Raw genomic sequence first — 25,336 nt, 5'->3', positions numbered from 1 at the left:
TGTCGCGGGGATTCGAACCGCCGACCTTCTGACCAGCAAGTCCTAGGCTCTGTGGTTTAACCCACAGCACCACATGGCAGGACAGAATTCCCAACAAATATGTGCTCTCCCAGCCCTGTCTCAGCAATATCTATGCTGGATTGGTTGTGGCCAAAGAATGGAAGATGGCAGGATCCCCAAGGACGTGGTCGAAAGGGAGTGGGCTTCAGGCACCAGGCCCGTTGGCAGACCAACTCTGTGCTACAAAGATGTCTGCAAACGTTACATGAAGGCTAACAACATCCCACATTGCCATGTGGGAATCCCTTGCGCACAACCGCAGCGCATGTAGACAGGCAGTCAAGTCCATATCAGCGACCAGAGGAGGAATGACCACTGGGAGGAGAGCGGAGAGGGGGGAAATGCCATGGTGCATCTGCAGCAGCACAACTGGATGCCCTCATCTGCCCCAGCTGCAATAAAACCTGTCTCTCCCACATCGGTCTCTACAGCCACAGCAGGAGCTGCAAACTGCCAACAGCTTGACTTCACCCCCAAAGGCGCGTTCCTCCATGGCTTCCCAAGATAGACAGGTACCAACACCAGCTCCTGTGAGCTCTAGCAACTAATGCACTCGCTGCCTGAACATTACAAACAGAGGGAATTAAACATCCTTCCCCTATTCAGAGATGGTGAGCACACTTATTCTCACTTACCTGGGAATGTGCCCCACTGAACTTAAAGGAGTTGCTTCTGAACAGACATGCATAGGATTGCAAGTATTAATTTGCAGAGATCAGAAGCGGGGGTGAGGAACAAATGTTCAAAACTGGTTTGAGGAACCGTTGGCTCTCCAGATGTTGCAGAACTACAACTCCCACCAGCCCCCAGCAAGCACAGGCAAAGGTATGGTGGGAGTTATAGTTCAGCAACAGTTGGAGGACCAAAGGTTCCCCACACCCAGTTGAAAACAAGGCATTCTCAAAAAGCAATAAATAAATAAATCTAGGGATAAAGGAGAGACAGTGATTTACCAAGGGCTGGTTCTAGAAAATAGGAACATTTGAAGAATATGAAATAAATACAATCCATTTCCTAAATGGGAAGAATGCCTGTCCTTTAAAAAAAAAAATCTGTGTAGCACATTTTGCTTTGAGTGTTGCAGCCCCAAGATAAGCTGGAAAGGATATCAAATGTTGAAGGCTTGTCTGGTGAGAAAATGTACTGAAAGGTTATTTCTCTCATTCCAAGCGGTGAAATGGGAAGGAGCAGGCAAACCAGAACATTAATATGTCCCTAACAGATGGCTCACAAGAGGCATTTTGCTGGGGGAAGACTCAGTGCAGCATTTTAAGGAGAGAAAGATGAATATTTCATCCTTTTACTCTTAAGGGACTCAACAAGAGGAGTTTGGAATTTTTAAAAGCCTCATTATCACTCAATGACACAGAGAAAGGGAAATTTAAAAGCCTATTTTGAGAGGCATGTGTGGTGATTAATCGTAATGATATAATGACACAGGTATAATTTTTCCCACTTTTTTTTAACATTTCAGATTGTGAATGGATTTAAATGAAAATTATGTTTCAGTTGTATGATTTGCTAACACACACATGGAAAAGGTGCTTAGAACAAGAATTTCGTGATTTTGCTGTTTTGTGTTGCTTTGATCCATTCATTGTACCTTAGTTGCATGTTTCTTTTGTACTAGGAAGTGCTGTTTTTATTTGTTAATTCTTTGCTATTGTAGAAAGCCACCTTGAGCTCAGCTTGGTTGCTGGAAAAGCAGTTTAGAAATATTATATTTAATCAAATCAAGTACAGCCAAACATCATTCTCCAGGCAGTTCTGTCCCTCCAGTCACTAAACAGGCAACCAGATAAGTGGTTCAACTCTCCAATAAAGCATGCAGGTATTGCCTCAACTAGAAATATGGGTGTGTATTCAACTAAGTCCTAATCAAAAATAAGTTAACCCTGCCCATTAGCTTCATTGGGTCTACTCTGAGAAGGACTGGCATGGAATACTGCCCATGAACTCCATAGGTGTGAGGAGATAATATTAGGCTGTGGATTGGAGAACTCCTAGTGCTTCTTGGCCTTCCTGTACGTGAGGCAGCAACTAAATAAAATTTATTTAGAAAACGATTTATATTCCACTGTATCACAGAAAGCAGTTGAAAACAGAAAACAAAACAAAAGCATACCAAGTAAAAAACAAAGACGAGTAAACCATGGTGGAGGCGTTTAAAAGTTGGCACAGAAAACGCCTACTGAACCTCTATTGGGGGAGAGTTCCACAGGACTGGGCCTATGACACTAAAGGCTCACGTAAACTCCATGTTTTTCCTTACACAAATGTTCATGCTTTTTTTAAAAAAACCACACCTTGTTTAAAATTTCATAGAGCCACTGAAGTCAAATGAATTAGCTTCTGGGAAGCTGGGATCTGACAATATTCTAGCCTTGCAAAGCCACCCGGGGAGGGCTGCGTGAAAACAGCGTTAGAAACTTTGGTATATAAGCTAGGCGCCAAATCTTGAATCTAGCTTGCGGTCACCACAACGGAATGTCTATTCGCTAGGGGGTTGGACTAAATGACCCTCACAGGGCCTTCCAACGCAACAATTCGGCAATTATTATCTCAGCTACATTGCTTGCCTATAGCTTGCTCTTACAATTTACTTGCCCCAGTGCAAGAAGGAGGAACACACGTAGTTGCAACTGGACCCACGCCAGTAGCAAGATGCACCTGCCCCCTGGCTAATTTTGAGCAGGACGTCATGGACCCTCCGATCCAGCCTCACCCTCAAGGAGCTGGGATCGAACAGTGCATGGTTGTTGCGTCCTTCTCATGCTGCCCTCCCTGAGCTCCTTTGCAAAGACTCTGATCAGATCCCAACCTTGCAAAGTGCTGCAGGGCTGGCTCTGGGAGGGCGGCATGAGCAACACCTTCCCCCCAAAAAGGGATCTAGTCCATTACAAGGCCCAGGTTCATAGAAAGAAGAAGAGTTTGGATTTGATATCCCGCTACCCAAAGGAGTCTCAAAGTGGCTAACATTCTCCTTTCCCTTCCCTCCCCCATAACAAACACTCTGTGAGGTAAGTGGGGCTGAGAGACTTCAGAGAAGCGGGACTAGCCCAAGGTCACCCAGCAGCTGCATTTGGAGGAACGGAGACGCGAACCCGGTTCCCCAGATTACGAATCTGCCGCTCTTAACCACTGCACCACACTGGCTCTCATAGAAAATGAAGTCTATAACATGGTATGAAAATATTCAGCACAGATGTGATGTGATAAGGCGAACCTAAGAAGGGCCTTGCTGAATCAGACCAATGGCTTACTTAGTCCAGCATCCTGTTTTCCACAACAGCAAACCGTATGCTTATGGAATATCTAAAAGTAGGGCATGAAGGCAACAACCTTCTCCTGATGTTCCCCAGCAACTGGCATTCAGTGGCCTGGTGTCTCGGGTCCTGGAGGCAGCACATAGCTTCCATAGAGAGCCTTTTTCCTCCACGAATTTGTCTAATCCCTTTTTACAGCCATCTAAGTTGGTGGTTGTGAATGGAGGTGGAAAAGATCTACTGAATGCCAACTTTCCCATGAGGCAAAAACCGACTTAAACCTATGACTTGTTGGGATGTTCCATTCCACCTTAAGGAACAGGCATGATTGTTGTGTGTCACATGCCTGTTTACACTCTAGCACAGCTTGCTGGGAACTTCCGTTTGTGCATAGCTTTTGCTTATGCTGTTTGCTTTGGACACGAAGGAGATCAGACATGTTTCCTTTTGTCCTGATGTACGCTGAATAAACTGCTTGTAAATATGCTCACACAGCCTCTCCTGCTACTTCTGTTGCACAGCGTTTACTCCGCTGAGTAGCGTGCCCTAGCTTCTGAAGCTCGGGTCGCAGATTCATGCTGCACCAAGAACTGGAGTTTGCTTGGAGCCAGCTGGGGTCCGGCCAATTGCCCCCGTTTTCTTGGCTGAATGCCAAAATGACTATCCCTCCAGTACACCTGAGTGGGATAAATGCAAGAGGGGAAACGGCTGCAGGACTTGACATCTTTCCGCAGGGCCTGCAAGACAGAGCTGTTCTGCCTGGCCTTTGGTTTGGACTCAGTCTGACCCTTATGTTTCCCTCCCCTTATGGTTGTGATCTATGGGCTATTATTAAAATGAGGCTGAATTTTAAATTGTACAGTGGTACCTCGGGTTAAGTACTTAATTCATTCCGGAGGTCCGTTCTTAACCTGAAACTGTTCTTAACCTGAAGCACCACTTTAGCTAATGGGGCCTCCTGCTGCTGCCGCGCCACCGATTTCTGTTCTTATCCTGAAGCAAAGTTCTTAACCTGAAGCACTATTTCTGAGTTAGCAGAGTCTGTAACCTGAAGCGTATGTAACCTGAAGCGTATGTAACCCGAGGTACCACTGTATTTTAAACCTGTATTTTTAATTGTTTTCCCCCCTATTATGTTTTTATTGTAATTTTACTGGTGTTAGCCGCCCTGAGCCCGGCTCTGGCCAGGGAGGGCGGGGTATAAATAAAAAAATATTTATTATTTATATTTACTGGCAGTAGGTACAGAAAGTGTCATGGTACTATTGGAGCTACCTAATCTTTGCAGGTTTGTGGAAGATATATGTTAAATACGTGTGCAATGACCAGCGTTAGTCTTTGTAGGTAGGAAAGTATAGTTTAACTGCTACCATGATGACCTCTACTGGACATTTTATGTGGTAAGTATCACCTGTAACAGAGACCTGGGCCCTTTTCTGTCCAGGGCTAGGCTGGATGGCATCTGATAATATCATTAAATTCTGCAACAGTGTCGCCCCATTGACCAGGAGCAATTTTCTTACAAGTTAGTTTTAACTTTACATAATGAAACATGATGCTTCACAGCACAGAGAGAAGCTAACATGAACTGCAACAGTGCATGCTCCAAGCAGAGTATTCTTGTGTGAATAAAGTTTGCACTTATTGGAAGAGATTTTAAAGAGCTGCAGCCAGTTTCTTGGAAACCTATTCCTTTGTTACCATTGAGACTGACCCAGTTGACTTCTGATTGTCTGGAAAAACTCAAGCGAACACCCCTCCACTCACACACACACACACCCCCCTCTCTCTCTCTCTCTCTCTCTCACACACACACACACACACACACACACAAAATCAGCTTTACAGCTGGGCTTATTTCCTTTCTAATCCAACTGGGAAGCTCAGAGGTTGGTCAAGTACTCTGGCAATCCCAGATTCCCACCAGCCAATTGCATAACCAGACAGGAACCTCAGTGGAATAAGCCAAGGGAGTCCCTAGTTTACTTGGGGAGTCAACCAAAAGGGCATTTAGTAGCTAGAGGGAGATGTGGGTTAACCCAGATTAGAAGGAGACAGGCAAGGAGCAGCCTCAATGGACAAGGGGGAAAGGCTAGCACATTGTTTGAAGTGTTGGAACCATACCTCTCTAGAGAGTCCAATGGCCTGCCAGTAAAGTCAAAGATATAGTCACCAGTCGTATTTATTCATTTTCAAAAGGTCGCTTTACAAAAGGAATTCCACAACACTACTACCAAAGGCAGACAGAAAACCAAGGGTGGATTCCCAGGGTGGCTATGATACCGTACAACCAAAGTTTGCCAGCAGCACTTAATAAAAAAATATAATTCTTAGGACATCCATCAGGAAGTGCTTGATCTTGTAATGTGCTTCTACATATATATATATATATATATATATATATATATATATATATATTTAAATGACAATTCAATCTAACAATGCACAGCAATTTGAAAAGTCCACCTTCAGCCTTTTTTAAAAAAAATAGTATTTGTTTCAATAGTTCTCAGAGTAAAAATGCAGGAAACCATCGTTTGAATTGGCCTTGAGTTGCACTCTGTGTGTGTGTGTGTGTGTGTGTGTGTGTGTGTGTGTGTGTGTGTGTTAATGCTGCCAACAATAAATTATTTAAGCAAATCTTTCTCTGTTATGTTCTCTGGGCTTACAAGCTTCTTCTCAAATCAGAAGTGGCAGAAAGCAGGAATCAATTAGTATACTTCCTCCCCCCAAAAAATCAACCCAGACACCTGCTTTGGCAACCAAAGGAAACTGCACACATTTTCTCAAAGTAACCGTTACTTGGCTCAACCAGACACTGTGCAACTGAAACACTCATCTAGCAGGAGAGCCTGAAAAGCACTGGACCAACAAGCAGACAGAAATGTGGATGAAGGAACAAGGAATGGACCCGAAACAGATGGAGAATCAGGATTGCCAGATCCCAGCTCAAGCACAAACAAAAGGATAACACTTGTAGTCCAAATTCTCCCATTCATATGCCAAGAGCAGCAAGTTACTTCCCATAGCTGAACTGTCTCAGCAGTCTGAGGCTTTGGAATATGTTGAATAGTACATTTTCCTGCAAAAAAATCTTGAGAACTGAAGTTTCTTTAAGGGTGCTTAGGAACTACAGCTCTCTGAAGGGTAAACTACCTGTGAAGGACCCCCAGGATTCTTTGGGGAGGGGGGATGTGCTTCAAATGTATGATGTGCACACATTCCTCAGGCTGGAAAAGTCTATCATTAGCACTGCTGTGTACATAAGGATAACTGTGCATGATCTGTAACTATTAGAGCTGAATCCATCATTCGCCGCTCTGCCTCCGGTTCTATTGCTCTACTGCTATAATGTGGTAGGTACAAGAAACTATTTTTATTATGCACATACACACTAATGCTGAAAGAGATCTGCAACTGTTAAGACACACACACCCAGATTAAGTAAGGTGACCCTATTTAATAGGGTCCAATCCTGCAGAAGTTAGCCCCAAAGGAGGCTGAAATTCCAAACACACTTAATAGATGCATCTGCCACTCAACACAGCAGGGCTGGCTTTCGAATAAACCTGTGCAGGTTTGCACTGTCTGCCCCATTGAAACCAGTCATGTAAACTAGTTCAGATTAATTTTAAAAATCCATTGCTTTTGATCATAGTTAGGCATAACTTACTTTAGCTGGAACAAAGTCACGGTGTTCTGTTGATCCTAGCAACAGTACCAAACTACCAACTTTGCAGTCTCACTGGAGCTGGAAGTTTTCACAAGGGGCAATCCATCTCATCAGGAATGTGATTCCCTCACACACACACCCCCACACACACTTTAGCTCTCAAGTCAAATGGCTAAAGGAAACCTTTTCACAGAATTCTGCCTCCTTTTAGAGGAGGCATGCTAATCTCAGCCCAGATGGTTTTGAAAAAGAAAAAAGAAAAAGCCCTTCTCATAAGGGTTTCCTTCTTGCAGCTGCTGCTTTATATTAAGGTGCTGGTGCTATGAAATTGGAAATAAGGGTGTCTGAACACAGAAGGACTTACTTCTAAATAAATATACATAGGACTGGGCTGCAAACAGATGTTCCTATGGCCCTACTCATGCTTCAAATATCTTTCTCTCTTTTAAATAAAAATAAAACATCTCTAACTTCCCTATCAGGTTGGAGAACAGCATTCCAGTTTTATAGGATGCAAAACAAAAACAAAAAGCTGCAATCTCATGCAAACTTACATGGGAGGAAACCCCACTGAATTCAGTGTGGAGACTAACTTCTCAGGCTGTGCTGAAGTTAAAGGGCTTAACTAATATTATTGGGAAGTGTGTGCAAGGAGCTAGAGGGATTCCAATGTTCTATGCAAGTATATTCTCACTCGCCACTCACAAAGCTTTGGCTTCTTAAAAGCAAAGAATCCCTTGTTCACATTTTGCTATAAAAAAGAATCAAGAGACTCGTCAAACTTCAGATCTCCTACCTGAATTCAGGAAGAAGGTTTGGCTGAAGCCCATAAAAAGCTGCAGAGAGGGTGACCAGCCAGGCCGGCTTGTAATTCCCATTCTCACACTCCAGGTAGGGAGAGGACCATTTGATGTGGCTCCTCTCGGAGGCCACCGGGTGCCCATCCCTCCTCTTCAGGCTGCCCTCCAAAGCCTTGGCACCGGGAGGACTCAAGCCCTTGCGGTGCTGGTGGGGCCTCCCCTTGCGCTTCCAGGCGTGGAACCACTCGGTCTCGCTGGAGGCGTTGGCCAGGTGGTGAGCCCCGGAAGACAAGTCCTGCAGGAGGATGTGGCTGTCCTGCCGGATGGCCTGGAGGAAGACCTGCGGGGCGGAGGACCAGGGCTCCAGGTTGAAGGTGATGGCCGCCCGGGAGATGTTGGGGTCCCCTTCCAGCAGGCTCTTGATGAGGATCTGGTACCACTCCAGGTCCTCCTGCAAGTTCTGCTCGCGGCTCCGGTTGCTCTGCAGGATGGTGTTGAGGAAGTTGGTGGCGTGCAGGAGCGTGTCGAGGGCGCCGTGCAGCGACGGGGGCGAGGCGGCCAGGCGGGACTTCCCGGCCCAGGGGGGAGCCAGCTCGTACCTCCCGGAGCAGTTGGCGTGCCGCAGCTCCCGAGGGTCGCCCGTGTGGAGGAACGAGGCCACCTTGGCGGGCACCTCCGGGGGCAGCCTCTGGGCCAGGACGGGGCTCTTCTCCGGGGAAGCGCTCCAGGGAGGAGCCGCCGCGCTCTTGGGGTAAACCGCCTGCTTCTCTCTGGCCGCTCTCCCTTTGCCCGGCGCCGCCTGCCCCGGGCTGCCCTCGGCGGCCGAGCCCAGGTGAGCCGAGAGCAGGAGCGCGAGGAGGAGACGCCAAGGCAGCCCCATGTCCTCCGAGCGCGGGGTGGGATGCTGTGCAGAACCCGAGTCACCTGTAGCCACGCCGCTCCTCGCCCGGGAATGGCGCAGGCTGCCCGCCTCTCGCCCAGGTTGCCTCCCTCCCGGCTCCGGGGAGATGCTATAGTTAGCCTGCTTACGTCTGCCTTCTTCCCCCGTCCGCCGCTGGCAGCGCTGGCAGGCAGGCAGGCAGGGCGGGATCCGGGCAGCGCTGCCTACGAGGCGGCGGCGTCCTCCTCCTCCAGGTGCGGCCGCCGCGGCGCCTCCATCGCGCGCTCGGTCCGCGCGGCTGCCATCCCCGCCCGAGGCGCCCGGCGAGCGGGAGGCGGGGCGAGGGAGAGACGCGCAGCAGGGAGGGGCCGCGAGATGCTTCCCCTCCGGCAGGCGCCCGCCGACTGGGGCGCTCGGCTTCCCCGGCTCCGCAGCAGCAGCCCCGCCTGCCAGCCTGAAGGAGGCGGCTGCGCTCTCCCGACTGCTGCGCCCACGGCCAGCCCCCTTTGGGATGCGGCCCTGCTCATAGGTGCGCTCAGGACGCCTTCGCAGCTCCGGGTGGCCGCGGCGCGCGTCAATCACCAGGTTGCCGGGCGGTGGGCAGGGCGCCGGCGGGGAGGTGGGGGGGGGGTGCAGAGCGCGGGCGCTCCCCGGGAGAGGCGGGCCCGCCGGGCGCCTGCAGAGGCCGCCTTTGCAAGGACCCTCCGCCGCCTCCTCGGGTCGGGCCCAGCGGCGGGGAGGGAGGCAGCCCCGATGGGCTGGGATGCATTGCTTATCCTTGCACTTGTTTAAAGGTGGTAAGAGAGGCCTGGAGGGCAGGGCTGGGTGTGAATGCCTGCCCCGAAAGGAGATTAGGTTCGGTATCTTTATATATACTGTATATATATTTAATGGTATTAATGAATGGATTAATAACGGAACTAGGCGGAGATGATCGGAGATCAGGGAAATGGAGACACCTACTGGCTGAAGTTTTTAAAACTTCGCTCGGAAAGATATTAAAAGCTGAGCGGGAGGCGGGAAGACAGGAATAGCAGATGAGCAAATGTGTTCAGCACCGGGGAAGAACCCTAGGTTGTCCTGGCTTTTCGTTGGGATGCATGGAAATGTGGGTGTGCTTGTGTGTAAGTGCATGGGAGATTTCCACATCACAGTAGAAATATCCCTGGGCGAGCAGCAGATTCAGTGGAAATCCACTTCACAAAGCTTCACAAGGTTTGAAGCAAATTTGCAGTCTTTTTGTTAAACTCTGAAGCCCATAGCAATTATATCTATCTATCTATCTATCTATCTATCTATCTATCTATCTATCTATCTATCTCTACATCTCTTCATAGAATAAATATTTGATGTCTCCGTAATGATTGTGGTTATTCATTATAATCCTTATTATGTGTTTTGGCCTCGATCCAAGGTGCAGTTATGCATACTTTTATGTCCCATTGTTGATGATGGAAATAAAACAACCAAACAGTGTTCAGTTATAGCCTTTGTTTGATAACATGTGTGTGATGCTATGTAGATCATAGGGGGGCAGTGATCTTGGTCTGGCTCATTGAGACCAATACACATTTTTCCATGGATGGCACCTAGAAAAAATGGACTAGCATTTGTTTAATTGGCTGGTAAATATAACTGTGCTAATAATGCAGTATAAGCCAAAGAGTCATATTGTGGCTAAGCGACAGTGAGTGTGAGTGAAATTCCTTGCCGCTACTACAATCACCGTCTCTGTCTAGTCTCTGTCTACTCGGCTGATCTGCTCTCTAATGGCGCAATGCCTCTTGGCCGTGCAGATTCTTAATGGGCCTTCTGCTGCTATTGGCTTACTTGCTCTGACATCATAAAGTGACTTGCCAGTCATGACTAGAGACAACTAAAAGCGCTTCCAGACTGTCTCCATTTTCAGGTGGGATTCCATCACACACAAGTAAACTCAGGTTACAAATTCAGGTTAATGGGGGAGAATTTGCACAACCAACTCGCTTCCCTCAAACGATCAGACTTTTTGTGTTAAGGAAAGTGACCAGAAAATGCACTGAAACATTTGTGATAACACTTGCTTTGACTCACTGTTGTCTAACCTCTCCACAATTAATTTGGAATGAATGCTTAGGAAACAGGTTTTCTGGAAGCAACCTTGAGTGCTCAGGCAAGCTTTCCAGATATTTCCCTGAACCAAGTCCCTGAGTAACCCACATAAAACTGAACCCAATTTACCATGTCACTACTCGGTGTGCTTTAGAAAAAGCAGCTCATTTCCATGCAAACATTGGACTGTTATTCCATATGCAGCCTGCAGAGAGCAAAAGTGGAAGGACACTGCCTTAATTACTTACCATCTAAATTAGCATCTTCTACTTCTTCCATATCGGGACGCAGGTGGCGCTGTGGGTTAAAGCCTCAGTGCCTAGGACTAGCCGATCGAAAGGTCGGCGGTTCGAATCCCTGTGGCGGGGTGCGCTCCCGCTGCTCGGTCCCAGCGCCTGCCAACCTAGCAGTTCGAAAGCACCTCCGGGTGCAAGTAGATAAATAGGGACCGCTTACCAGCGGGAAGGTAAACGGCGTTTCCGTGTGCGGCTCTGGCTCGCCAGAGCAGCGATGTCACGCTGGCCACGTGACCCGGAAGTGTCTCCGGACAGCGCTGGCCCCTGGCCTCTTAAGTGAGATGGGCGCACAACCCCAGAGTCTGTCAAGACTGGCCCGTACGGGCAGGGGTACCTTTACCTTTACCTTTACTTCTTCCATAATGGCATCTAACTGATACATTATCAGTGTCGAAATAATCGTTAACTCTATACTGGGGAATAGCAACAAATGATACTTCCATGAAGGGAAAAGAAAACCCAGCAATGTAACATTTTTGGTACTCTCTATTTGCAATGGTATCCTGAAAAGCACAGGAACGTTTCCAGTTATCCTCTCCATTGCTAGATCAGACTAAAGGCCCTTCTAGTCCAGCATCCTATTCTCATGATGGTGAAACAGGTCCCCTGGGAAGTCCGCAAGCAGAACATAAGCACACCAGCACTGAAAATTCAATTTATTGTCCTTCCTATGAAATTCTCAAAATCAGAAATTCTTGTGAATTGGATGCTGGTGTCAACAAAAGTGAAAGCGAATGAGTTTGTTTAGCTACTCAATAGGAGTAGCAAAATGTACAAATTCACCAATATTTATACTAGATGCTCCCCATTTGCACCCATTGTGGCAACTTGCTGTGGTGAGTTCTACAGTTTAACTCTGCACTGTGGGGAGGTGTCTTTCCTTTTGTCTGAGCCGGATTCTGCCCCCCCCCCCACCTTTCTGCTTCAAGGGATGAACAAAATCTATCCAGCAACCACCAAGCCTCTTGGGCTTGCTGAATGTAAGCTTGGCAGTTCAAATCCATGTGATGGGGTGAGCTCCCAGTGCTCTGTCCCAGCTTCTGCCAACCTAGCAGTTTGAAAGCATGCCAGTGCAAGTAGATAAATAGGTACCGCTGCAGTGGGAAGGTAAACAGCATTTCTGTGTTCTCTGGCTTCCGTTGCGCCAGAAGCTGTTTAGTCATGCTTGAAAGCTGTCTGTGGCCAAACGCCAGCTCCCTCGGCCTGAAAGTAAGATGAGCGCCACAACCCCATAGTCAAATTCAACTGGACTTAACCATCCAGAAGTCCTTTACCTTTACCTTTTTACCTTTACCATCATCACAAAGGGAACATCCACCTAAAGCAAGAAACCAGACAAAAATAGTCATGACGCTAACTGATGTGTTAATTTCTTCTACTGAACTAGGTGACTCAAACAATTGGTCAACACTAATCTTTCACTGATTCTTTAACATTCACTATCATCCCAAATGAGATGTTTTTCATTCCCAACCTAAGATGACTCAAAGGACAACAGCTATGGGCTCCAGCACATTTCATTTTTATTAAGCAGTAAAGAACGAAAGAACTTCCTTGTGGGGGGGGAAGGGAAGGATCAACTTAAGGGAATAATATATCCCCTCTGTAATAGAACACATAGCAAATAAGGTTTTCAAAGGCACGCATGCACGAAGGACAAAGAAGAGAGGATCAAGCTCTGCTATTACGTAACTGCCATTCATCATCAGGACTTCTATGAAAGATGAATGCTTACCTTCACAAGACAGTCAGCACATGCTAGTGGACCAGAAAATAGCAGATGCTAGACATTGCTTAATGCAGTAAAAGATAGAAAATCGGCTGGTGGTTAAGCAAGTTGGAGGCAGTAATGTTTCTGAATAGAAACCACAGAAGGGGAGAGTACTTGTGGGTCCCTGCTTGTGGGTTTTCCACAGGCATCTGGCTGGCTGCTGTGAGAACAGGATGAAGAACTACATGGGCCATTGGCCTGACCCAGCAGGGTCTTCTTATCTCCTTATGTCTGCATCCGGCTTCACCACCAGCCAATGTTTTGTTCCTGCCCCCTTTGCTTTAAGAGCTCAGGAGGACCTGAAAATGCGTGTGCCATTTTGTAGCATTTGGGTTGTAGAGAAAAGCAAAGGTGGAGGCTCCATCTTGTTTTTAGGAACCCAGAGGTGCACCTCTGTGAAGGAGCCCAAATAGCATGTTGGGTGGCCCTGCGACAAATGCTTAACTGCTGTGCTATGTGAACTGACAAACGGTGCTTATTTATGCCTCTTCCCCGGCCACCCTCAGAAAATAAGGAACTAAGAGCCCTGAGCTCAAGTAACACTGGGAGCCCAGAGGTCTTCTGGTTGGGAAAGACTAGTAATAGCTCCGTTGGTAGAGCATGAGGCTCTTAATCTCAGGGGCATGGGCCTGGGCCTCATGTTGGGTGAAAGGTCCCTGCATTACAGGGCGTTGGACTGGATAGCCCTCATGGTCCCTTCCAAATGTGCAATTCTCTTCTCACTTTCCTTGTGAAGACCGAAGAGCTGCTTGAGTGCTTAGCAAACCCTCTGGTGCAAGCCATAGACTCATAGAATCATAGAATCATAGAGTTGGAAGAGACCACAGGGGCCATCGAGTCCAACCCCCTGCCAAGCAGGAAACACCATCAGAGCACTCCTGACATATGGTTGTCAAGCCTCTGCTTAAAGACCTCCAAAGAAGGAGACTCCGCCACACTCCTTGGCAGCAAATTCCACTGTTGAACTGCTCTTACTGTCAGGAAGTTCTTCCTAATGTTTAGGTGGAATCTTCTTTCTTGTAGTTTGGATCCATTGCTCCGTGTCCGCTTCTCTGGAGCAGCAGAAAACAACCTTTCTCCCTCCTCTATGTGACATCCTTTTATATATTTGAACATGGCTATCATATCACCCCTTAACCTCCTCTTCTCCAGGCTAAACATGCCCAGCTCCCTTAGCCGTTCCTCATAAGGCATCGTTTCCAGGCCTTTGACCATTTTGGTTGCCCTCCTCTGGACACCTTCCAGTTTGTCAGTGTCCTTCTTGAACTGTGGTACCCAGAACTGGACACAATTCACCAGGTGAGGTCTGACCAGAGCAGAATACAGTGGCACTATTACTTCCCTAGATCTAGATGCTATACTCCTATTGATGCAGCCCAGAATTACATTGGCTTTTTTAGCTGCCGCGTCACACTGTTGGCTCATGTCAAGCCCTACCCACTGAAATTACAAAAAGTAGATTGCTTTAGAATTATAATGCTTTTGAATTCTGGTGCTGGAGAGTCCTTGAGTCTTGAGAGTCCCATGGATTGCAAGAAGAACAAACCTCTCCATTCTTAAGGAAATCAGCCCTGAGTGCTCACTGGAAGGACAGATCCTGAAGCTGAGGCTCCAATGCTTTGGTCACCTCATGAGAAGAGAAGACTCCCTGGAAAAGACCCTGATATTGGGAAAGATGGAGGGCACAAGGAGAAGGGGACGACAGAGGACGAGATGGTTGGACAATGTTCTCGAAGCTACCAGCATGAGTTTGACCAAACTGCGGGAGGCAGTGGAAAACAGGAGTGCCTGGTGTGCTCTGGTCCATGGGGTCACGAAGAGTCGGATACGACTAAATGACTAAACAACAGATTCGCCCTTCTTGTTTGAAATCGCTCCTAGAAGAGGATGTTTGCCGGCCACGCTAGCAGTTGGGATCTTGTTGATGCTTCCAGTTTGTTGATGCCAAAGAGACCAGAAGCAGCAACTGGAGCCTCTTTGCGCCACCTGCTGGTTGGTATACAAATTTGTTGCTGGCTGGCTAGCAGCCGTCGGCTGAAGTCTTTGCCAAAGATGTGCAGACGTGTGGTATTTTCCCTGTTGAATATATTTTGGTGGGATATCTCAATATGCTTTTGTTGGATGGGGGTATTTTGTCAGCAGTTGTTTGTTTTGCAGGGATGTTTCGCCTGCCTTTTTGTGGTTCTCTTGGAAGGGCTGTCTGTCCCAGATGTTGTTTAGGAGATGGGTTTCTGCAGCACCCATAAGTAGCTGCTCCCTCTTCCTACCGACACTGAAAGCATTGGATTCAATTTCCACCCCTCATTATAGCCCATCCTGCATTCAAACACTAGACTAGGATGCATCCGCACAGTGCAAAAAAACAGCAGATGGACAAACTGACTGACTGTACACAGAGGGGAAGAGATGTGTTGCTTAGGTTGCCGGTTTCAAAACCCTCGTAAAATATGCTTCCAGAAAAAAACATGCTGTTGATGATCTGAAAAAGTTGCAGATGTGAAACTCAAGAAATGAAGTTACAAAGAACAGAAGGGGAGTGGAGAAGATGACAGTGCACTTATTTAAGGCAATTAAACTTAATTGAGGGAGAAATGGCCATTTCAAAATACCTTTTTATTTTTATTTTTTTCCCCAAGCGCAGTTTTATTTTGAGCGACTAAGAAGTGGGGTGGGGCTGGGGGGAAATAGCAACTGTCTCTAGATAACAGCATCTGCCTTCCTATATCCAGCCCATTTTAACTACCTGGTAAGTAACAGAAGCTAATGATTATACACCTTGAAGACGGCAGTGATGCTTTTCTGCCAGATGCAGCAAATTAAACTGTTTCTCTGAGATGTTGTGCTTTGGATTTGTCTCTTCCCTGTCACCGTTCTCTCCTTTTCAAACAGCAGCTAAATTTGTGAACTGCTAATTAAAGAAAGGGGCCTTCTCTCTCTCTCTCTCTCTCTCTCTCTCTCTCTCCACACACACACACACACACACACACACACACACACATATAAGGGAGTTGAAAGGAAGCAGCATCAAAGAACTCTCTCGCTGCAGCTCATAAAGGGAAGAAGCAAAAATGTGGAGACACTCAAGAGAGAGAGAAAGAGCAAGGAATTCTGTTTCACAACATTCCCCCAGAACAGAACCCATATGAGGGCCAGGAAATATGTCAGAAGTCAGCACTGTAGAACCTGAGCTCGTGTGATCAAGGCAGATCCTTCTGAGGACGGGTGACCAAAATATATAAATGAATTCACATCTTTCCTTTCCATTAAAATAGCAATAAAAGTAACTGAGCATTCAGGTGCCACCCTTAGTAGCCTTTTCAGCATGCAAGCATGTATCCAACTAAGCCCTACTCGGAGTAGACCACCTGGCATGAATGCAGCTAAGTTAGTCATGTTCATTCATTTCAGTGGGTCCACGCTGAGTCTGCCATTGGATACAACGTAAACTGCTTTACTGTCAGATCTGCACAGAAGTCCTAGGAAGGAAGAGCGTGAGCATCTATTGGATTCTCCATATATGCACAGCTGGAGCTCCTGCATAATAGAGCTTCCCATGCAGTCTGTTAGAGAGTGAAATTCTCCTATACACACACACACACACACACACACACACGGCAGTCTTCTCCACCGAATGGGAGAGGCATCCCAAACAACCCAGAGAGCCAGCAAGGTGTAGTGTATAGAGTGCTGGACCTGGAAGGTGGCGGTTCAAATCCCCATTCAGTCATAAAGCTCACTGGCTGGCCTAGTCACGTTCTCTCAGCCTAACCTACCTCACAGGGTTGTTGAAGTGATAAAACGGGGATGGGACAGAACTAGGTAAAGACAGTCCTGTGTAAATCCACCACTAATGCATTATGATTATGTCAATGACATGTTGCAGAATACTCCCCACCCACCCAAAAAAAGAACCCCCCGCCACCAGTGCTGGGAACTGCCATTTACCCCTCACAGAGCTACAATTCCCAAACTTGGATTCTTTTGAAGAAGCCATGTGCTTTAAATGTACATGGGTGACACCAACGATCCTGTTTGATTTATTCAAACCAATAAAATGAAACTTCTGAAACCAGAACAAACAGAGATCACAGATTCTATTCAGTGATTTCACACTATCATTAATCAGTCCCTTCACTGCAAAAAGATAACAGGGATTCTGCGTGGCTTCTTCCTACAGCATGGCAATGTACTGGAATAGTCCATTATGGTTACCAAATTTTGTTCCAGGACTTCAGCCATAAAATTCTAAGAGGCCTCCAGTGACTCTCCCAAACACATGGCTCCCTGGCCACAGGCTGCACAGCTCTCCAGCAGTACTACAAGAGCTAAGCCATAAGTAACCTCACCCTTCTGTGATTTCAGAGCAAAATAATCCAATGGCAGGAGGGGAAGTGAGGCAGGCAAAGAGGCGAAGGAGAGCAGGACCATCTAGAAGGGTTTGGCTGCTCCAGGCTCCAAGCTGGTGTGTTATATTGCGAGCATGTTCTGCAACATGTTATTGACATACTAATGGGGCATTCATGGTAGATTTATTCTGCTTTAGTTTGTTCTGCAGTGCTTCCCCACTGCTACTACATCATTGCTCTCTAGAGGGGCTACCATGCAACAGGCTAAAAATATACTAGAACATTTGTCATATAAAAGGTCACCGTGTCTATGCGCTGACTGGAAACGAAGATGAATGGCTGCCCCAAATTTTTGCAGGTGCAAAGGGTATTGCAAGCAGGATCATACTTAAATGCCCCAACAGCACCATGAGCACAAATCATCACAAAAATGCAATAAGAAGGATGTCTGGAGGGGCCCAAACAGCCCATCAAAGGAATCGTCTTTTGGCATACCTTCAGCATATTAGAATTTAATATTTTTGTGCATTTTTTTTTCTTACTTGCAACATTTTTTTAAAAAAAATATCTCAGCTGCTTCTCAGCCTTATTGCCATTTTCCACCAGGATAAATTTCCACTTCAGATGGAGATTATTACTTCATAAAAGAGGCTGCCAAGTTTAATTTTCATAATCATCGCATTATTTTATTAACTGCTAGGAGGGTTATTTGCTCTTCATAGGAAGCTAAGGAAAGAAAAATTGCCTTCTCTCTCCCTTCTCCCTCTTGAATATGTACCTAAAGAGGTGTTACTCTTTAGGTTAGTAACAACTAACTGTCAAGAAAATGATATCAGGTTCTTCAGTTAAAAGCATACCTGGTTCAGCAGCAGAGCACATTTTGTACACCTATTTTCCCCTGGTTTATTCCTGGATCCATTTCTCCTATTGGCAACTTTTCCCCTCTTGAATATCACACACTCTGATAACATAATGAAAATGCTTGTTCCCCATACCTTATCCATGGGTGTACCCAGGATTTATGTTAGGGTGGCAGGACTCTTGGGGGGGCAGAACCGAGCTATCTGTGATGCAATTGGCCAGTTAATTAAGTATTCTTCTTTATTTACTAGATTTGGGGGGCAGTTTCCCCCTGCACCCCCCCTGGCTACACCCATGCCTTATCTAAACCCTGCTTTAGATTATCAGGAACAAGGTGCAGTGAGCCTTGGGCCTGCATGCTCCCTTTCCTCTGTGGTGCACCTGAGGAGAGTGGAGGCCTCTGCATTTGCATTCCAGCAAACCACAGTTCTGCATTACTGATGAACTCAGGACACTGCGGTTTGTTCTAACCAAAGTCTTTGAACAAACTGCAGTTCAATTGCAGCCTTCCCCCATTATTCTCTGCCCCCTTTATGGTGACACCTATGGCAGCTCTTTTCAGTGCCAGAAGCAACTCTCAACATCAGTGGAACTGTTAGGGGAAGATTGGCGAAGAAGACTGGAGTTGCCCGCTCAACTGAGTGAGCAGGAAGTCCCGCCTCCCAAGGCAGACACTGTCTTACGTACTTCAACAGCCCTGGAGGAAGAGCACACAGGAATGGAGAATCGGGATCTCCATTGTTAGGAGAGTAGCCAGGCCACTGCTCTATGCCCATACACCCCACTGTCCCCTGACACAAGTGGTCCTCATTCCTCCATCTCTGGGCCAATTTGAGTGGCTGGCAGGGAACTGGGAACAAGTTGGGTGGCAAGGAAAGGGTGTGGTGAATCACAAGCTACGCAAGCCTCGCATGCCGCATGGAATCAGCAATAGCTTCCTATGTAGGGGGATTTTTTGCAATCATTCCACTTCCAGTTTGGCTAGGTCACCATGGCTACAATGCACTCTGAGAGTTAAGGTACAAAATCACAACATTACGAAAATTCAGAGGGGAGGGAGGGTTCATACATACTCACTTAACTGGGGTATGACAACTTTTTTTCCTGGAAAAGCAACTTGTCCTTTAACGCCTGCCTATCAGGCAGAAATTCAGCGGGCGAAGTTTTCCTCATCCTGTTGGCAAAAGGTTCAGCATCTGAATTTCTTCGTATCTTAAGCTTCTGTGAAAAGGATGCCTGCCAGAAGGCAAAAGTGGAAAGATTCCTCCCAAGCAGATTATATTAATAACATGGAGGATCAGAATAGCAAAACTGGATTTCCCACACAGCGTCCCATATCATTCTTATACCCTTTCATTACTTTCTGTCATTAATTACACCACCGTAATCAAAGTAATATCAAGCAGCCAATTGGAAGAAGAAGTAGATGAGCTCAATTTCATACTCTGGGCTCACATTCTCTTTCTTCCATTTATCTTCATTAGCAGCAGCAGCAGCATCTCACTGGAGTTTTCAGAAATGAAAGATTATGCATTTTTAAAAGGGGGGAGGTTAAAAATTTCTCTCTGGGAAGGGAAGAAAGAAAATAGGAGAATTGCATAGCAGTCACAGAGAATAATGCCCAGGGTGTGAAAAGATCAGGTTTGTGAATAGATAAAGGTAAAGGACCCCTACAGGGTTAAGTCCAGTCAAAGGCGACTATGGGGTTGCGGTGCTCATCTCGCTTTCAGGCCAAGGGAGATGGCATTTCTACACAGACAGCTTTCCGGATCATGTGGCCAGCATGACTAAACTGCTTCTGGCGCAACGGAACACCGTGACAGAAACCAGAGCACACGGAAACACCATTTCCCTTCCTGCCACAGCAGTACCTATTTATCTACTTGCACTGTTGTGCTCTCGAACTGCTAGGTTGGCAGGAGCTGCGACAGAGCAATGGGAGCTCACCCCGCCATGGGGATTCGAACCGCCGACCTTCTGATCGAGAAGCCCAAGAGGCTCAGTGGTTTAGACCACAGCGCCACGAGCGTCCCTTGGTTTGTGAATTTCAGCAACCGGGGTACCCTTTCCTGCGTTCCATGAATAGTGGAATTGCTGTTAAGCCAGTTTCTTAGCCTCATCTTGACATAGTCACATGATACTGTTCAGACATTGCTAGACTACAGCTCCCAACATGTCAGGAAGACCAGAGATACTCACCTGGCTACCCTATGTAGCCACGCTAGCTAAGTTAGCTAGCATGTTCATTATAAGGCCAAAAAGATCCCACCCTGATCTCTTTAAGGTGACACATTCAAATAACAGATTTGGCAATCAAAAATAAAATATTCGTCTTTCCTTCCAGCCCCTCAATCAGCTTCCAGTTCGCCAGCTATCCCTTCCTGAATCAGATAGTTTGGCATTGATTTTTTTGTAGACAGTGGCACTTAATTGGATTCATTATAGCAGCGCTGGCCCGTGCTTAGCATCGCCATTGGTACAGAACATACATGCATTTCCCCATTCTCATTTTCAACAAGATGTCAGTCAGCCACCTACGAGTTTGGCAGAGAGAATTCCACTGGCAAAGAGAAGATATTCCCTCCCGCCGCGCTGCTGTCATATCCTTGACAAACCTTATTGTATCAGGCAGATGGCTTATCTTTCTGTCAAGCAGCTCTTTTGTCATTAGAGTGGGAAATCTCCCTTGTAATGCATTTGCATGTAGAAGAAGATGCTTTGCAGGAGAACCTCAGAGTTATAAATAACGTTGGAAATTGAACTTCTCATCTAATAGATGATTGCCTCACTGAATGTCCCTCCTTTGCCCACACTCCAAATTCACGGCACCCCTGTGGCTTGTTTTTAGACACCAACACTGACACACACAAACACATGTATACAAATATTTATCTATTTCTTCTTTATTAGGGTGGATAATTGTGCATCACCCCAAAGAGGGGGCCAAAGTTGATACCAATTTGCACAACTGGGCAGCCCTTCAGCAAGAGGACTGCCTTCTGTAAAGGTGGACAAATGGCCACCCTATTCCTTCCAGAGGCCTTCCCATATTTTTCCCCCATTCATTTATTTCATTTCATAAAATTTATACACCATTTTGATTGTTTAAAATACACACACATCCCAAAGTGGTTGCAAAATACCTAGACTTTCTCTGCAAAAAGAAGAAGGCAAACACGATAAATAAATATAATACTCAAAGCAAACCAGAACAGATGCGCGAGTAGAAGATTATACAAAAGTGTTTTGTTATACAAAAGGGGATGTTTGAAAAGAGGCAGTTGAGGGGTCAGGATTGTAGAAGCAGCTAGTTTCTTTCTTTCTTTCTTTGAATAGCCTCTGCCTCTTTGCAGAGAAGCTACAGTACTTCATCCTTGCAACTTGGAGACTTCGTTGATCATGAAGCTCTGAGGCTCTCTAGAGAGCAGTAATTGACATCTGCACAAGCAGTGTGGCTGATGAGCCTGTGATTTCATCCCAAGGTGCTGTGGAGACTTTGTACTTCGCGACAAGTACCTCTGCGATAAAAGCCAAGAGGGCTCTGTTTTCAGCCTCCTAATGGAACAAAAACTGTGGCAGGAGAGAGGGGGAGAAGGCTGTAAGATCCTGTCAAATTACTGCCAGAGCAAAAGCTGGCTGTCATTTCCCAAACAATGTTGCTTTATTAGTTGTACACTCTCATAGGGTACATGACGTGGTGCAGGCACAAGATGGACAGACTGGCAGGAATTCTGTTCCTTTGGGCAGGCAAAATCCTGCCATGTGATCCCCAGGGCACCTTTGTTTGCTAATTGGTGGAGGGGATGGAAGAGAACTGAGAGGAAATTGGTAGACAAATACTTAACATTAGCTGCTGGGGATTTATATGTACAAAACACTGAAGTTGTAAGCTATCCAGGGTTCTGAGACCAGTAGACAGCATGGCAGACCAGGACCCAAGAAACCGGGTTCAAAGGGGGCAGCTGATTTCACTCTGGAGTCTGTTTCTGCCACCGCAATGGTTGGGAGTCAGATAATATGGGTCTGTGTAGACATATTTGTCACTCTGGCTGGATTCCAATCCTTTGCTAGCTCTCCTATGGACTGTATGGGCTTTAGAATGGGATTGCGTGGCAGGTGGCAAGAGCTTTGACAATTCAGTGCGAAATAACTGTTAAACAAAATTAATATTTATTCATCACAATTTCAGGCATATCAAAAGGAACATAAAATAGGGGTGAATGCAGATTCTGGTTCCTATATTTTAAAAATGCAGAGTCATGTTTATCTGGATTAGAGAGCAGAAAGGTAACTCGGCCACTTAGGGGGAATGCAGGGAAGCTGGCTAGTCTGTGGCAATGAACGAACACCCACTGCATCAAGCAGACTTTTATCATGTTAAAAGGACAAGAAGAAGAAGAGGAGAAGAGGAGGTTAAGGGGTGATATGATAGCCATGTTCAAATATATAAAAGGATGTCACATAGAGGAGGGAGAAAGGTTGTTTTCTGCTGCTCCAGAGAAGCGGACACGGAACAATGGATCCAAACTACAAGAAAGAACATTAGGAAGAACTTCCTGACAGTAAGAGCTGTTCGACAGTGGAATTTGCTGCCAAGGAGTGTGGTGGAGTCTCCTTCTTTGGAGGTCTTTAAGCAGAGGCTTGACAACCATATGTCAGGAGTGCTCTGATGGTGTTTCCTGCTTGGCAGGGGGTTGGACTCAATGGCCCTTGTGGTCTCTTCCAACTCTATGATTCTATGATTCTATGACAAAACTGACTCCAGATACTTTGATATTTGGTCTAAATACACTAAATACTTAGGTCCTCCCAAGCAGTAGAAATTAAAAGCAGTATTTTGTTAACATAGCCAGCCATCTGCTCTCAATCCAGGTGATTCTGGAGGCAAATGCAGCTTGTGTTCAAAGGGAAGGCAAAGAATCTTTTCAAAACAAATTCAGGGACGACCTATGTAAACTGCATGCTCAAGAAAGGTTGCAAAAATTAGTTTTAAGAACCCATTTGAGACATTTACCTTCTTTGATTTTTTAGCAGCTCTCCTCTGAGACTATGCAGGAAGGAACAAAATGTGATTTCGCCCTTTTTTGGACTGAGGTATTCTGATTCACCTTGAATGAACATTTAGCAAAATCCAGATAAGCTTGTGATTATTATTTTATGTTACCAATTATTCTATTTTTGCCACAAAAAAGCAAAAATTAAGCCTTGGCAGAACTAGCGTTATATTTTTTTAGACTGGTCTCTGCTGAAGCTAACCAGAGCAAAAAAAAATCAGCAGAGATTTGGTCACCCCCATGCTTTACAGTTCAGAGAAACCAAATGGAGATGGTGAGTTTTTAAACAGGCATCAATAAATGCTCTTCAGACGTGTGGTGGCTGTACAGTAAAATGTCAAAGATTCCATCCCATCGTGCCAATGGTTGTTTTCAAATGTCGGAGGTAAAGCTCATTCATCTGCTCTAAGGGCCAGCAAGCAGCAAGGACTCAACATCCTGGATTCAGTGGCAAAGAGGGCCATTCTCTTTTCTTTTAATAGCTGCTGAAAGCACCAGCCACAGGTATCTTTATTTTTATAGATGGTAGGGTGGGTGGTGGGGACGGAATGAAGACACTGTGAAAAAGAAGACTATGGAGAAATGCGGATTTGCTGTGCAGAGTCTTCAAAAGAAAGCAGCAGGAGATGTTTCTCTCTGCATGCAGCCTCTCTTTCTCTCTCTCCACACCCCCCCTTCAAAACCTCTTCTCTGGAGCCAGGCAGAAAGAATACAATGAGAAACCCGACATAAAGGACTCCAAAGAGAACAGATTCACAAATAACAACAATAGGGCTTTGCTCCAAATGCTTTTCTCTGGAAAGACTGTCATTTATTGATCCGGGGAATTTGCAAACCCACAGGCAGCTGGGCCCTGAAATGTTGCTTTTTCACCTGGTGAAGCAAACTGTGTCGAAGGTATTGTTGGGCTATCCATGGAACGTATGCAATGTTATTGGCTCAACAGCTCCTCACCTTCTTTGTCTGGCTGTTTTTAGGAGGAAGGTCTGAGATAACACTTTTCTAAGACATGGGAGGTTGATACATGAAGATGAAGGGGTGTTGCCCAACCAACCAGGCCTATGTATGGGAGGCAGGCGGGTACACTTGCCCTGGGCCTCAGAGAGCTAAACTGGCCAGGGGGCCCCGCCAGGGACTGGCTGCTTTGTTTGAGTTTATAACTTTATTCTAACAAGACTTCCGCCCTGGGCTTCAGGCAAGCTCTGCATGGGCCTGCCACCAGTCTTGCCCTGACCTCAGCTAGTCCCCACTTGTCTACCTGCTTGCCTGCTTTCAACCCGTCCAGGGGGTGGCGCTGTTGGTCAGCTTTTTAAGGGCTGCCATATTCCAAAAAGTAAAAACCAAGGCACCCCAAAAGTGGTTGAGCTCTTTTTAGGAAGAACTCCCCCCCCCAAAAAAAATGAGCTTTTTAAAGGAAAACCCCAAAGTCAATTCGACCTTTGAAATCCTGGTAATCTCCGGGAAAATCCTGATGTATGGCAGCCCCATAAGCGTAGACAATGTGATTGGTCAATTAGTTAAGTATTTATACAGTGGTACCTTGAGTTACAAATGCCTCAGGTTACAAACGCTTCAGGTTACAAATTCCGCTAACCTGGAAGAGTTACCTTGAGTTGAGAACTTTGTCCCAGGATGAGAACGGAAATCGTGTGCCGGCGGCGCAGCGGCAGCAAGAGGCCCCATTAGCGAAAGCACGCCTCGAGTTAAGAACGGTTTCAGGTTAAGAACGGATTTCTGGAACGAATTAAGTTCGTAACTAGAGGTACCACTGTATTGTCTTATTTGATCAGGGAGGGGGCAGCTGCCCTCTATGCCCCCCCCCCCGGCCCTAGCTTTTTCCACCTCCTATGGCTGCGTGCACATCATACATTTAAAGCACATTCCCCCTGCCACCCCATGAATCCTGGAAACTGTAGTTTACCCCTCACAGAGTTACAAGTCTCAGCACCCACAACAAACTGCAGTTCCCAGGTTTCTTGGGGTGGTGCGTGTGTGCTCTAAATGTTTGGTTAAAAAAAAAAAAGACCTACTCTTGGGCTTCCCTGCCTTCTGTCCCACCAGTTCCAGAGGGCCCCAGACACCGCTGGTGTCGGATTAGTTCCCTGATTGACATGTCCCTGCGCATACATGTTGGTGGGCTGCAGGCATTTGGTTGTGTGGGGAGATTCTGTGCATTTGCATGCCAAAGAGGGGCCATTGCTAGGTGGTGCAGAGTGCAGGCAAAGCACACAGAAGGTC

The 25,336-nt window shown here is 46.4% G+C and overlaps 1 protein-coding gene across 1 annotated transcript in view; it reads right to left on the bottom strand.

Annotated features, from left to right (window-relative positions):
* The window catches only part of GPR158 (G protein-coupled receptor 158), a 118,287-nt gene extending 109,344 nt beyond the window's left edge, over window positions 1-8,943 (bottom strand). Inside the window, exon 1 of the mRNA XM_081931523.1 lies at window positions 7,796-8,943. Within this exon, the coding sequence (XP_081787649.1) occupies window positions 7,796-8,679 (884 nt within the window). The 5' untranslated portion in view covers window positions 8,680-8,943. The remainder of the gene's footprint in view (window positions 1-7,795) is intronic.
* Window positions 8,944-25,336: the final 16,393 nt, after the last annotated feature.

This window comes from Podarcis melisellensis (genome assembly GCF_964234715.1).
Source record: "Podarcis melisellensis genome assembly, chromosome: 12".
In the NCBI taxonomy this organism is placed as follows: domain Eukaryota; kingdom Metazoa; phylum Chordata; class Lepidosauria; order Squamata; family Lacertidae; genus Podarcis; species Podarcis melisellensis.
The sequence above is the reverse complement of the archived record's forward strand: the minus strand, read 5'-3'. Positions and strand labels throughout refer to the sequence as shown.